The sequence below is a fragment of the Rhineura floridana genome, chromosome 8 (assembly GCF_030035675.1).
Source record: "Rhineura floridana isolate rRhiFlo1 chromosome 8, rRhiFlo1.hap2, whole genome shotgun sequence".
In the NCBI taxonomy this organism is placed as follows: domain Eukaryota; kingdom Metazoa; phylum Chordata; class Lepidosauria; order Squamata; family Rhineuridae; genus Rhineura; species Rhineura floridana.
Genome location: NC_084487.1, coordinates 51,514,571 through 51,527,907, shown reverse-complemented (window position 1 = coordinate 51,527,907; position 13,337 = coordinate 51,514,571). Strand labels below are relative to the sequence as shown.

The following is a 13,337-nucleotide window of genomic DNA, read 5'->3' as shown; positions in this document are numbered from 1 at the left end:
GTCAGTATTATAATTCCCAAATGATTCAGCAGGCATGTCATTTCATGCAACTTATGTAATGTCTTTCAAGCCAACCCCACCCCAAGCAGAGGAGGAAGCTGGTGTTTTCTTACCTGACGCTGAGGTGGTCTTTGATGGGCTATACCAAGATATGATCCTATGATGGTGGAGCTCTGCAGAGGCTCTGAAGGACACCAGTACTCAAGAGAAAGTTCCAAATTAAAAGGATCCTTCTTGTACAACTCAGCAATCTGTAGAAGAGAAAAGATATGAGCACTACATACCAGCAAAAATATTTTTATGTCCTATCATGATCTTCAAAATCAACAGTTTTACTTGATTACTAGCCTTGCACCAAATTTAAATGGCAAACAGATGCTATCTGCGGCAGCTCCAGAGATGCTAATGCTATTCCTTTGCATGTTCCCCAAATTCCAAGCTGGAGCAACTTTCAAAAGTTTCATCGTCCTCTGATGAAACTAATTTGACAGCATTTGGTTATTTCCGTTTAGCCTAGTTTACATCACATTCCATATTCCTAAAATGCGATATCCACATGCACATATCCTACAGGCCAGTTTTGGGGAAGGGGAGGACAGTCATGTCCTTGCAAACATATATAGATAAGACATAGTAGGGGTCAAAAGCCCCACCACCAGCTGAGAACTATATATGATGTTTCACTCATGTCACCAGGGAATATCCCAGAAACAGAGAATATTGCTGGAACATTGTATTGGCTTAGTGGTACATACAGATTGCAACCTATCCAGCCAACACAAGGAGCTGGTCAATTCACCCTGATGCCTTACACACAGTTCCTTAAAGGACAAAGGGAGGGCTCACACACACACTTTGGTTCCAGAACAAATGTAGCAGTGGATGGGTGGGTGTGAGAGTGGGGAAATGGGCTCAAAGACAACAGGCCCTTCAGTGCATTGTCTCTAAACTCTGTTCTTCCCTTCCCTTGCATAGCAGATCTGTTCCCAAAGTGGGGAAGGGCCTTTCTTAAGATGGTATCTCCCCTGAGACTTATGGAATCCAAGGGATTCCTGAATGTGCTAGAAGCTCCCTTGAGCCCAATCCAACTCCGATTGAATTCATGGGGAGGAAGCAGACTTAGAGAAAACACTTGTCAAGCCTTACAGAGGAGCTATAAAAATGTACCATTGGTCTCACCTGAAAGGTGATTTTCATAGGAGTGGGCCATCACTGCGGGTTATAGTTCCACCTATCGTGCGAAGGCAAGAATGTTTTTGAAGTCAAGACTAGGGGCGTCAGGCCCCTCCCACTCTCCAGTTCATTCGTGGCGAGTCTGAAAAGAAATATCTAAAAATACAAGAACAAGGCCAACAGGCCCGCCAGGAAAATAACACAATAGTCACATGCATAATAACATGATTCTAACATAACAATATAACAGAACTAAAGTCTTGACTTTACTCTTACATTTAAATATAATAGCGTAACAATAATATGTAACCGATTAAAAAATATGTAACCCATTAGAAAATATCTAGTCATCCTCCAACTGGGAGGGCCGTGATGGCCGACTCCTATGAAAATCACCTTTCAGGTGAGACCAATGGTACATTTTCCATAGGAGGTGGGCCATTACTGCGGGATGTACCAGAGCAGCCCATACAGGGAGGGACCACCCACGTGTTAATCCTCATTAAGAACCTGTTGCAACACTCGTCTGCCGAAAGATGCATCAGCAGAGGCATAACGATCAATTTTATAATGCCTTATAAACGAGTGTGGGGTAGACCAGACTGCAGCCCTGCAAATATCGGCAACAGGAGCATTAGTGGCAAAAGCAGCCGAAGTGGCAGCTGACCTGGTAGAATGAGCCGTTATACTAGCTGGAACTGACAGCTTCAGGGACTCATATGCTAAAGTAATGCATGCCCTTAACCAACGGGATAAGGTAGAATTGGATACTTTATGCCCCATAGACCTTGGATGAAAGGATACAAACAGAGACTCCATTCGTCGAATCTCTTGGGTCCTAGACAGGTAGGTCTTGAGAGCCCTCCGGACATCTAACGAATGCCAAGCCTTCTCAAGAGGATGGATAGGATTCGGGCAAAAGGAAGGCAAAACAATGTCCTGGTTGCAATGAAAAACTGAATCGACCTTGGGACGGAAGGAAGGATCAGTCTTCAGCACAACAGAGTCCTTATGGAAGTCGCAGAGGTGTCGAGCAGAAGACAATGCGCCCAACTCCGAAACGCGTCTGGCAGATGTGATTGCAATCAGAAACCAGACCTTGAAGGACAGCATACGTAGGGGGACAGTCCTGATGGGTTCAAACGGAGGGCGTTGCAAAGCCTGCAGAACTTTCGGCAAACTCCATGAGGGGAACCGATGGACAACAGCCAGAGAGCGTAGGGCGACTCCCCTCAAAAAAGTTTGATGAACGGATGTGAGGAAATATGATCTCCAGGAGAGGACACTGAGAGAATGGGCGACAGAGTGGACGCATGTCGACGTAGAGTGTTGGGTCGAAGTCCCATCATAAAGCCGCTATGGAGAAATTGCAGCACCTGATGCACGGTGGCCTGGGATGGATCATGGTGGTGGGACTGACACCACTTGGAGAAAGCCACCCAGGTATGTTGATAAATACGAGTGGTAGATGGTCTTTTCGAGGCGAAAAATCAATCACAGCGTCAGACAGTCCAGCTGACCTCAAATGTCCCCGTTCAAACGCCACACTGTTAGATTGAGCCAAGTAGGGTCCTGGTGCAGTACTGGACCCTGGGATAGGAGGTCTGGCCTGACTGGAAGTGTGCAAGGATCCACCATTGACATTGCCAGAAGATCTGAGAACCATGGTCGGCGTGGCCAAAATGGTGCTATCAGAACCAGCTGTGCCCTCTCGGTTCGCGCCTTCCTCAAGGTTTTGGCTAACAATGGTATGGGAGGAAAGGCGTACAATAGACCGTCTGGCCAAGGTGACGTCAGAGCATCCACTGCTTCCGCTGTTGAGTCCAGGTATCGGGCAAAGTACCTGGGAAGCTGGCAATTGCGACTGGAAGCAAACAGGTCGACTGAGAGAACGCCGAACCGACACTGGAGACGATGGAAAATGACTGGATGAAGTTTCCATTCTCCCGGAAAGACCTGTTGTCTGCTGAGCCAGTCTGCTGTCACATTCCAAATCCCTCTGAGATGTTCTGCTTTCAGGGATTGTAGATGTTGTTCTGCCCAGACAAAAATGAGGGAGGCTAAGTCCTGCAGAGGACGAGACCTGGTGCCCCCCTGTCTGTTCAAATGTGATTTTACACACGTGTTGTCTGTTCGAATGAGCACATGGTCCAAAGGGAACAGAGACTGAAAATGACATAGAGCTAAGTGGACAGCCTTTAGCTCCAGCCAGTTGATGCTTTGAGTTTGCTCTGCGGTGGACCAAACCCCATGAACGTACTGGGAGTTGCAGTGGGCTCCCCAACCGATGAGGCTGGCATCTGTGGTTACAACGGTTCTGCGGGGTTCTCTGAACGACGTGCCCCTGGAGAGGTGTTGAACCTTGGTCCACCAGCGGAAGGAGAGGCGCAGTGCGGGGCTCAAACGAACTTTGCGATGGTTGGAGCTGGCAATGTCCTGTTGAAATGGCAACAGAGTCCATTGAAGGTGCCGAGTGTGGGCTCGAGCCCATGGCACAATGTGGATTGTAGAGATGAACATCCTGAGCGCTCTGGCGAGAAGCATGACGTCTGCGGATGTTTGTTGTATCAGGGACCTTGCAATGCTTGTGATGGCAGTGATGCGATCTGGAGCCAAGAAGACCATTGCCTGCAGGGTGTCCAACATTGCCCCTAGATGTAGTAGGCGTTGGGTTGGTTGGAGATGGCTTTTGTCGAAGTTGACAAGCCAGCCGTGGGCCTGCAATACATTGAGGGTGATTGTTAAATGATGAGGAGCCAGCTCCGCAGATTTGGCCCGTATTAGCAGATCATCCAGATATGGGTAGAGATGAACCCCTTGGGTCCGGAGATAAGCCACTAGGATGAGTAGCACTTTGGTAAACACTCTTGGAGCAGAGGAGAGGCCGAATGGCATAGCTCTATATTGAAAGTGCTGGTGGCCAAAAGCAAACCGAAGAAATTTTCTGTGGGCTATGCAAATGGGCACATGGAGATACGCTTCCTTAAGGTCGATAGAAGCCAGGAAGTCTCCTTCATGCAGACTCTCCGTAATGGAGTGGAGTGATTCCATTTTGAACCTGCGATATGTTACAAAACGGTTGACAAACTTGAGGTCCAATACCGCCCTCCATGATAAATCTCGTTTTGGCACAGCAAATAGGAGGGAGCACACCCCTTCCGACCTCTCCGTTGTGGGGACTGGCTCTATTGCCGCTATGTCCAAGAGGTGTTGTATAGCTGTCTGCATGATGCTGTGCCTGGTCTGTGCCCTGGGACAAGGGGATAGATGGAATTTGTCTGGTGGGGTCGCCCAAAACTCTATTGCATAGCCAAAGGAGAAAATGTCCCTGATCCAGGCGATCTTAGTCAGATGCAGCCACTGGTCTCCAAACATAAGCAGTCTGCCACCCACAGGTAGTGCGCTAGTACTGTTTGCGTTGGCGAGACCCTCCCCTATATGAGGATGATGAGGTACCTCTGCGCCCTTGGTACTGACCTCTGCTGTGGAAACGACGGTTCCAGGTTCCCCTGAAAGTACTGGAGTCATAGGATCTGAAGTCGCGGCCTCGTCCTCCTGGCCGCGGTCTTCGAAAGGGCTGGTTAGTGCGGAAAGGGGGAAATCGCCTGAAAGGCCTATGGTCGATGTTCTTGACAGTGGCCAAGACCGGTTTGTGAGCGTCTTTGGGATCGACCAGCACTGCCTTTAGAGCTTCCTCGCCGAAGAGCAAAGATCCGGAGTAAGGTGCCCTAGAGAGATTCACTCTGGACGTAAGATCAGCCTGCCAATGGCGAAGCCAGAGGGTCCGTCGAGCGACTATCTGAGCCGTCATGGCTCGTGCCCCCAGTTAAGTGGCATCCAGAGTGGCATCCGCTACAAACGCCGCTGTCTTGCGCAATTTTATGAGTGACCTTCTAAGAGAAGCAGGATCAGGGTTAGGGTCCTCTAGAAGATCATCCAGCCACATCATTGCTGCCCTGGAGAAGACGGACGCTGATGCGGAGGCCCGCATGGAGAAGGCAGTGGCCTCGTGATTTTTGCGTAGAGCGAAGTCCAATTTTCGCTCAATAGCATCCTTGAGTTGAGATTCTCCTTCTGTAGGCAAAAGAGATCGTGAAACTAGGTTGGCGATTGGCTCGTCTATGCCAGGAACGGCCAGCTTGGTGGTAAAGTCAGGGGCTAGAGAGTAAAGTTTGTCAGCCAGGTTCTTGAAGCGGCGAGTTTGTAGTGGATGAGACCATTCATCGGCAGCCAGTTTAGCGATGGGATCCGGCACCGGGATGTAATGCTCAGTGGGTGCAGGGGATTTGAGGACCCTGGCTCCTTTAATAGTTGGAGCGGCAGCAAAGGAGGGCGCAGCTTGGAGACCAAGAGTGTTAACTACCCTGCGAGCTAGAGGTTGATAATCTGATCCATTAAACAAGCGATACGATGTATCCTCCTCATGTTCTGAAGAGTAACTCCATTCATCTCCATCAGCATGTTCAGCGAAGGATGACTCCTCCCCATATGAAGTGTCATCACAACATCTGCCTCTAGCTACATCAAAGGGATTTGAGGAGCAGGAAGGATTTGTCTCATGGCCTACATATTGGTCCATGGTGTTTTGAGATATGGCAGAGACCTGTGGTGACTGCATCTGTGTAAAAAAAGACAGCATGCCCTGAAGTTGTGAAAGAAACTCGTGAGAAAGCTGTAGCCCCGTTGAAGCAGATGGTTGTGGCTGAGTAGGTGGCTCAGTGGGCTGTGACGTAGGGCCAGCTCTGGGTGGTAATGTGGGAGGAGGCTGGTTACATGTTGGCTGAGTAGGGAAGCCAGGAAAGCCCTCCTCATCTGAGGAAGCAATGGGGGAATGAAAGATATCTGTCAACTGTTCCTGAGCTGCTGTGGTGGGTGTCGAGACGGAAGCATAGCGTGGTCACTTGGTTTTGTTGTGGCTGGAAAGGTGTTTAGTTTTAGCCAGTACTTTGGTATGCTTAGTCTTAGTTGCCTTGGATGGTTGTGGCTTGGCTGTCTGAGACATGTCTGGCTGTTCCGCCATCTTATAATCACTATGGGTGCAGTACACGGCCACGGAGGGGGCAGAATGTAGAGACCCGAACAGGCTCAGTACACGACCACGGAGGGGGTAGAATGCACTGGCAGATGGCTGAGTGCACGGCCACAGAGGGGGCAGAATGCACTATGGTATCAGCTTCAGTATAATGCAGGCTGGATTTCAGGGTTTCAGGCTTGGTACACTGCCACAGAGGGGGCAGAATGTACAGGATATACTTCAGGCTTGATGCACGGCCACAGAGGGGGCAGAATGCACTATGTTGTCAGTGTCAAAAATGCAGACTAGTTTAGGCTTATGCAAGTTATCACAGTCTGAGCGCACGGCCACAGATGGGTTAGAGTGTACAGTTCAACTTGTGCGCAGTATGAGTAGTGTCAGCACACAGCCACAGCAAGGTATAGTTCAAAAGCAGTTTAGATCACAGCCACAGCCTGAACAGGCACAGCCACAGATGGGTTAGAGTGTACAGTTCAACTTGTGCGCAGTATGAATAGTCTCAGCACACAGCCACAGCAAGGTATAGTTCAAAAGCAGTTTAGATCACAGCCACAGCCTGAAGAGGCAGCCACAGAAGCACAGTGCATACGGTGTAGATCAGTCACAGACTTGAAAAGCAGCAGAAATAGTCGAGTGGAAAAGAAGCCTTGTATATCTGCAGGATCCTAACTGTCCCACACATACAGTGGCTCTGGCAGCCTGCTATTAGTTAGTACATGAGAGGAAAAGGGGACAAATAAAATGGCGCCCGAGGCAGGCGCGGGAAAATACAAATGAAAATGGCGGGCAATAAAGAAGGGGCAATGGCGGACTGAGGCACACAACTCGATCTGCAGCCGCGGGGCCGATTAGCGAGATCGCGGCACAGCAAATAGGCAGGGAGCAGCTAGGGAGAAATCACAGCCGCTAGACAGCAGTAGGTAGCAGCCGCAGTCGCCGTCTGCCCAGCTGTCGCGGCGTGGAATGCAAGGCAGAGAGCCTCAAGAAAAAAGCTGCGGCACAGAAAATAGGTAGGAAGCAGCTAGGGAGAAATCGCAGCCGCTAGAGGGCAGTAGGGAGCCGCCGCAGCCGCCGTCTGCCCAAGTGTCGCAGCGTGGAAAGCAAGGTGAGCCTCAAGAAAAAAAAAACCAACGGACAAAGCCGCACGAAAGAGAGCCGCAGTAGCTGGCTCTCGAGGGGATATGACACCGAAGCTGCCGCCGTGAGGATAGAAGCCTCGGTAAACCCCGGGAAGGAATTGACTCAAAACGGCCAGGAACGGTAGAGAGCGCCGGGAGCTGCAGCCGCAAGCTCCCGCTGGGAATGGAGAGAGCCGCAACCGTGGTCTCTCCGAGGGCCGTAGGACAGAAAACTGGGAAAATAAATGGCCTGGGTCAGGGAGAACCCCCCCCAAGGAAGTTCCCCAGGAATGGCAAACAACGTTAGAAACAAGACAGAGGGAAGGGAAAACGGTTGGTAAACACACAAATAACAATACCTCCACACCCTGTCGGACAAATACAAGAACAAAACACACAGAGACTTAGCTAAGCTACGCTATAGAATATCAATCTTGTTCGTACGAAGGCAAGAATGAACTGGAGAGTGGGAGGGGCCTGACACCCCTAGTCTTGACTTCAAAAACATTCTTGCCTTCGCACGATAGGTGGAACTATAACCCGCAGTGATGGCCCACCTCCTATGGAAAATGAGAAGTTTGCTCTTGTCCCTCCTTCACCATGCAATTCCTATACAGGTTGCCACATTATTCTTCTGCTTTCAGTCTTTTTTAGAATGTCAATATACATTTAAGATTTGCCTGCAGACTAATCGACCAAATAATAACTACACTTATTCAGCAGAGAATAAGCAGTGTATTTAAGATAAGTTTTGGCACAAATGTTCTTGCCATTACAGTTCTGCATTTTTTAAATGAAAATATAAAAAGGTCCTTAGCTAACTTCCTTTTTTTAAAAAAGAACTTACTAAAAGCATCAGATGCTCCAGATCCCGTCTAAGAGAAAGAGGTGGCTCATTACCCATCTGTATACTCATGTGGATCATGCGAGCATCTTCATCGGCACGGTTCCTCAGTTGTTTCACCTACACAATTTCCCAAGGAAATTAATTTATTATTAATTAACTATGAAGCAGAACAAAAATGTTTTACAATTTTTTACTAGCTCTCATAACATGCTTTTATGAAAGTGCCAGAACAGTAAACAAGTTAAAGCAAGCATCTTTTTTAAACATTTACCACACTATGAAAAAAAAAAGATTACATGAGGAACTGTGTCCTTAAAGTAACACCAAATATTGACATCATCTTCATCATCATCATCATCATCATCAAGATTTCTATCCCACCCTTCCTTCCAGAAGGAGCCCAGGACAGCAAACAAGGAACAAAATACTAAAAGAATCTTAACTATATATTTTTTATTAAAAACTTCTAAAACATCTTAAAAAGCAATTCCAACACAGATGCAGGCTAGGATAAGGCCTCTACTTAAAAGGCTTGTTGAAAGAGGAAGGTCTTCAGTAGGCACTGAAAAGATAACAGAGATGGCACCTGTCTAATATTTAAGGGCAGGGAATTCCAAAGTGTCAGTGTTGCAACACTAAAGGTCTGCTTACCATGTTGTATGGAACAGACCTCCTAGTAAGATGGTATCTGCAGGAGGCCCTCACCTCCTGATTGACTGGGTATATACAGGCTAAGATGATCTTTCAGGAATTCTAATCCCAAGCTGTATAGAGTTTTGAAAAACCAAAAACAGCATGGCAGCTAATGGGCAGCCAGTGCAATTCTTGGCGAGGTAACTTGTTGGCAATACTCTGCCCCAGGTGAGCAGTTGGGTCGCTACATTTTGCACCAATGCAGCTTCCCAATCCAACCTCAAAGGCAGCCCCATGTACAGCATATTAGAGCAATCCACCCTGGAAGTTATCAGTGCACGGGCAACAGTGGTCAAGCTAATCGGGTCCAGAAAAGGCTGCAGCTGTATTACCAGCCAAAGCTGGTAAAAGGCACTCCTAGCCACGGAGGTCACCTGGGCCTGTAGTGACAAAGATTGATCCAGGAGCACACCCAGACTATGAACCTGCTCTTCCAGAGGGGTACGACCCCATCCAAAGCAGGCAATTGACCAATTATCTGGACTCAGGAACTACCAACCCACAGCATCTCCATCTTGCTAGGATTCAGCATCTCCATCCTGCTAGGATTCAGAGTCAGTTTTTTGGCCCTCATCCAGGTAAAGGAAAACTACTGACATTACTCAGCCAATATTAAAGTAGCACTGATTTAAAAGATAGAAAAGTAATCACATGTTTGCATCTCCCATTAGAATCTATGGGACTTAAACATGTTTAACTGACTTGTACCCTCAACTTCCCCCAAAAATAGCTGTCATGTACAAAGTAAATGCTGTACCTATTGCCTGTAGTGATACCAGACAACTGAACAGAATAAACCAGCATAAACCAGTTCTGTCAAATGAAACTGAGGCCTTTCTATCAGTAGAATTCTCCAGATGTGACAATTATACTATATATGATATAAAACCAGGCTGTCTATGCAAGTAACATAATTCAGGTTAAGAGCCCAACAGTAGAATTCTATGCATGCCTACTCAGAACTAAGTCCCTCCGAGTTCAATGGAGCTTCCTCCCAGGAAAGTGGGTATAGGATCGCAGCCTTAGGCAGTAATCCTACCTATGTATACTTAATAATCTAGTAAATTCCACAGCGAGCCTGACCATTGTGCAGATATGCATAAGATTAACACTACCAAACTGAGATTGTTACCAGAAAAGAGACACTATCCCAGAGTATAGCAAACAAAATAATGAGCCAACTAGTCAAAGTAGTATTGCTAATGTGGAAGTATTTCTATGTGCATAATCTGGAAGAGGGTAAGTATCACAATGGCTAGCAGTAGCTGTTTTTAATTTAAGTTAAACTGGTGAACAAGGTTTAAGACATAACTTAGGCAATCAATGTATTGCTTTCGGTAATCCATTCAGACAGAACATGTAAAATATTTATTAAATTATTGCAGCAATTAGAGTAATAAGGAATTTTCTTTCATCAAAGCTATGGAAATCTGATTTTTTATATAGTTGTTATAAACACTTTAACATATCCTCTGAAGAGCATTTCTGGCTCAAAACACATTAGGACAAACCGTCTTCAATATCACAAAGAAGATTTTTACAGCCTTACAATTTCCCCCCACCCTTTACTGCAAAGATTAGTAAGGCATAACATGCAAAATGCTCTGTATAGTGCTTAAAAAAATTGAGTCATAATACATTTCTAAAGATAGTCAATTTTCTTCTTCAAGTTCCATTTCACATAATGATACACATCATTCACACACATCATGAAATGCTTCTTTTAATCTGCATAAACAGATTCCACTGGACTATTTCTACCCAGCAGCATCTAGCCCACACAGATACAACTTACTTTCATTGGCATGAGCGCAAGAAAGTCTGTGACAAGGTTGTGGATTCTACGTATGTAAAACTCTTCCTGATAGAAGTTTTCAGCTCTCCCCACAGATTCAGTAAGGAACAGAAAAACATTATCCGCAATCGCTAACTCTGCCATTGCTTCATCTGCCTCAGTGAATTCTGCAAGTGCTGGACAGAACAAAGAAGAATGAATACAATCAACAGTCTCATAAATCTATGCATAAATTTCATAGGAAATGTGCTTAAAACTGCCATCTTAAACAATGGAATCTGCATGCTGGATTGGCTTCCTTCACTGAAACAAAGGAAGTGGGTGGGATTGAGTTTCTTGTACAGTAGGGCCCCACTTTACAGCGCTTCGCTAATGCGGCAGTCTCAATTAGATGCAATTAGACTAAAGCCCCAGTCATACGGTGCTTGTTCCGCTTTTACAGTGGTTTTCGGGCGTTGGGCGCCATTCTACTCAATGAGTTCCGCTTTTAGCTTTTCGGCGGGGGTCCAGAATGTAACCAGCCATATGAGTGGGGCCCTACTGTATGCCAATGCCACTTTGAATCAGATTTACCTGTTACATCAGAAAACTGTGAAATTCCACGCAAAGCTAGTGCCCAAGCTAACCTAGCAGTTGCTTGAAGTCCTGGTAGTTTCCAAGGCCGAGATTCCTGAAGGCGTGTATGGATTGCAGCTATATATTGTCTCTCTGTTAGCAGTGGAAACTGGTGCATCAGTTCTATATAATAAAAATAAATAAAAACTTAACACAGTCAAGAATTAGAAAGAATGAATCCAAGAAGAGAAAGAATGTTGTCTCAAGTCCATCGAAAATAAAATAGGTAGCTAAGCAAACATAAGAACATATTTCACTTTTTATAGTAATTAAGACTATTAGCTAAATAGTTTGCATCATATTCTGTGACCTATTCAGCTAAGTACCATTAAGAAGAAGTGTGGAAGCCTGGAAAAACAGTAGAAGGTTAGCTATCAATTCTTCATCTGTGTGGATGGCATATCATTTGGCATACCCTGAAATGAACAGAAAACCAATTTTACCTTCTCGATCTTCAGTGGCCTGTTCTAGAAAACTGACATCAAAGCAGTAGAGGAGAGCCATAAGTAGTGCCAAGTTTACTCTGTCCAATGAGCCATCAGCTTCTACAGTCACTTTCTCTAAGTAAGCAATAAGGATTAAAGTGTCATCTCGGCTCAACGGCGACTGGCAAGCCCAAACAAACAAACTCTCTGCCAGTGCCTGCCGACATTCCTTGATGAGATCAGCAACCTAGAAAAAGTTCAAAACATACAATTATTACACATATGGCTTCACAATATGGTATTTTATAATCTATAGAACAATCCTACCCATGTTTATGCAGAGGTCAACCCCAATTTCAACAGGACTTACTCCTCCTCCTACACATTTACTCAGAAGCAAGTCTTTCGTGTTCAATGAGGCTTTCTAGTCATTGCATTTAGGATTGCAGCCTTTATCAATGGCCACTATACACACATTAAAGTAGGTTCTAAAAAGTTCTTTACAAAAACTGCTATTTCTGTAACCAAAGCAAGGTTAAGATATTTCTCAACATAAATATTTGCAGCTGCACCATGAAATGAACAATACATTATACATCTATGTAATCTACCAAGAGACACTGAGTGAGTTCACATCTAATGCCAAACCAGTTTCACATTATATGAATGAGCCTTGGACTTCTACACGGCCTCCTCTGCTCAAGCGCTCCAGTCCCCTTCATGACTTGTTTGCAGCAACCCATACTTTGTTATTACATCAGAACTGGTGAACAACCAAGTAAGGTGGGGATCAGTGTATGTAAGCCCAAGACTGATTAACGTAATGCCAAATCACTGTTTAGTATTACATGTGAACTTGGTAAGGGTCTTTACATTTGAAGCATTTAACAAATCTTACTGTACTTATTACAGGGCAATTCTCTCTTGCCTGTAGGAAAATATCAGGTGACTCTTATCACACGTGTTGAGAGTACATGCATTTGCGTACTCAGTGCAAGCTGCAAATGGCTGCAGCTTCCCATGCAAGCATATCATATATATACATAATGAAAATCACATATATGCTTGTCACAGTTTCTTCCATAGAAGTTATACACATGTGGGAAATTATCACATGTGAGGTGGCCAGAGCCCTGAACTTTTCAGGATCCAAAGTTAAATCAGGAGTCAAAGAGGTACAGAACATAGGGGAAAAAACTACCCTTGATGTTTTTAACAGCAAATAAGATGTTCAGAGGACTATAAGTACTTGAACATGTAAGTATTTACCTCTTTGCGATGTTTCTCATTGCCCAGCCCTCGGTCTCTCTGCAGTTTCTCAAACTCAGTGTTTACATCAATTTGAGATACCAGAGTCAGAATTTTATGTGTAAGACCCTGCTCCATCAGCTCATCTGTAAAACGTGTCGTTATGGACACCAACTCAGGACTGCAATCAAAAGGAATAGTCATGTCTCAGTTAACTCCCCTGAGATATAGCAATCCAGTTGCCAAGTTTAGGGGAGTATACAACAATGAGGAAAGATTTCTGGGGAGCAGGAAAGAAGAAAGGGATGGGAATCCAGTGACGACTGAGCATGTTCCTTCCTCTCCAGAAGGTGAGGAATACCGTGCTGAAGAAAAAAAGGGGGAAGGC

General features: G+C 45.6%; 1 protein-coding gene across 1 annotated transcript in view; it reads right to left on the bottom strand.

The window, feature by feature from the left end:
• NUP205 (nucleoporin 205) overlaps window positions 1-13,337 on the bottom strand; it is a 72,753-nt gene that overhangs the window by 53,898 nt on the left and 5,518 nt on the right. Inside the window, exons 5-10 of the mRNA XM_061639474.1 lie at window positions 12,971-13,130; window positions 11,720-11,948; window positions 11,235-11,399; window positions 10,662-10,837; window positions 8,174-8,290; window positions 114-251 (exon numbers count right to left, since the gene is read on the bottom strand). Coding sequence (XP_061495458.1) covers window positions 114-251; window positions 8,174-8,290; window positions 10,662-10,837; window positions 11,235-11,399; window positions 11,720-11,948; window positions 12,971-13,130 — 985 coding nt within the window. The remainder of the gene's footprint in view (window positions 1-113; window positions 252-8,173; window positions 8,291-10,661; window positions 10,838-11,234; window positions 11,400-11,719; window positions 11,949-12,970; window positions 13,131-13,337) is intronic.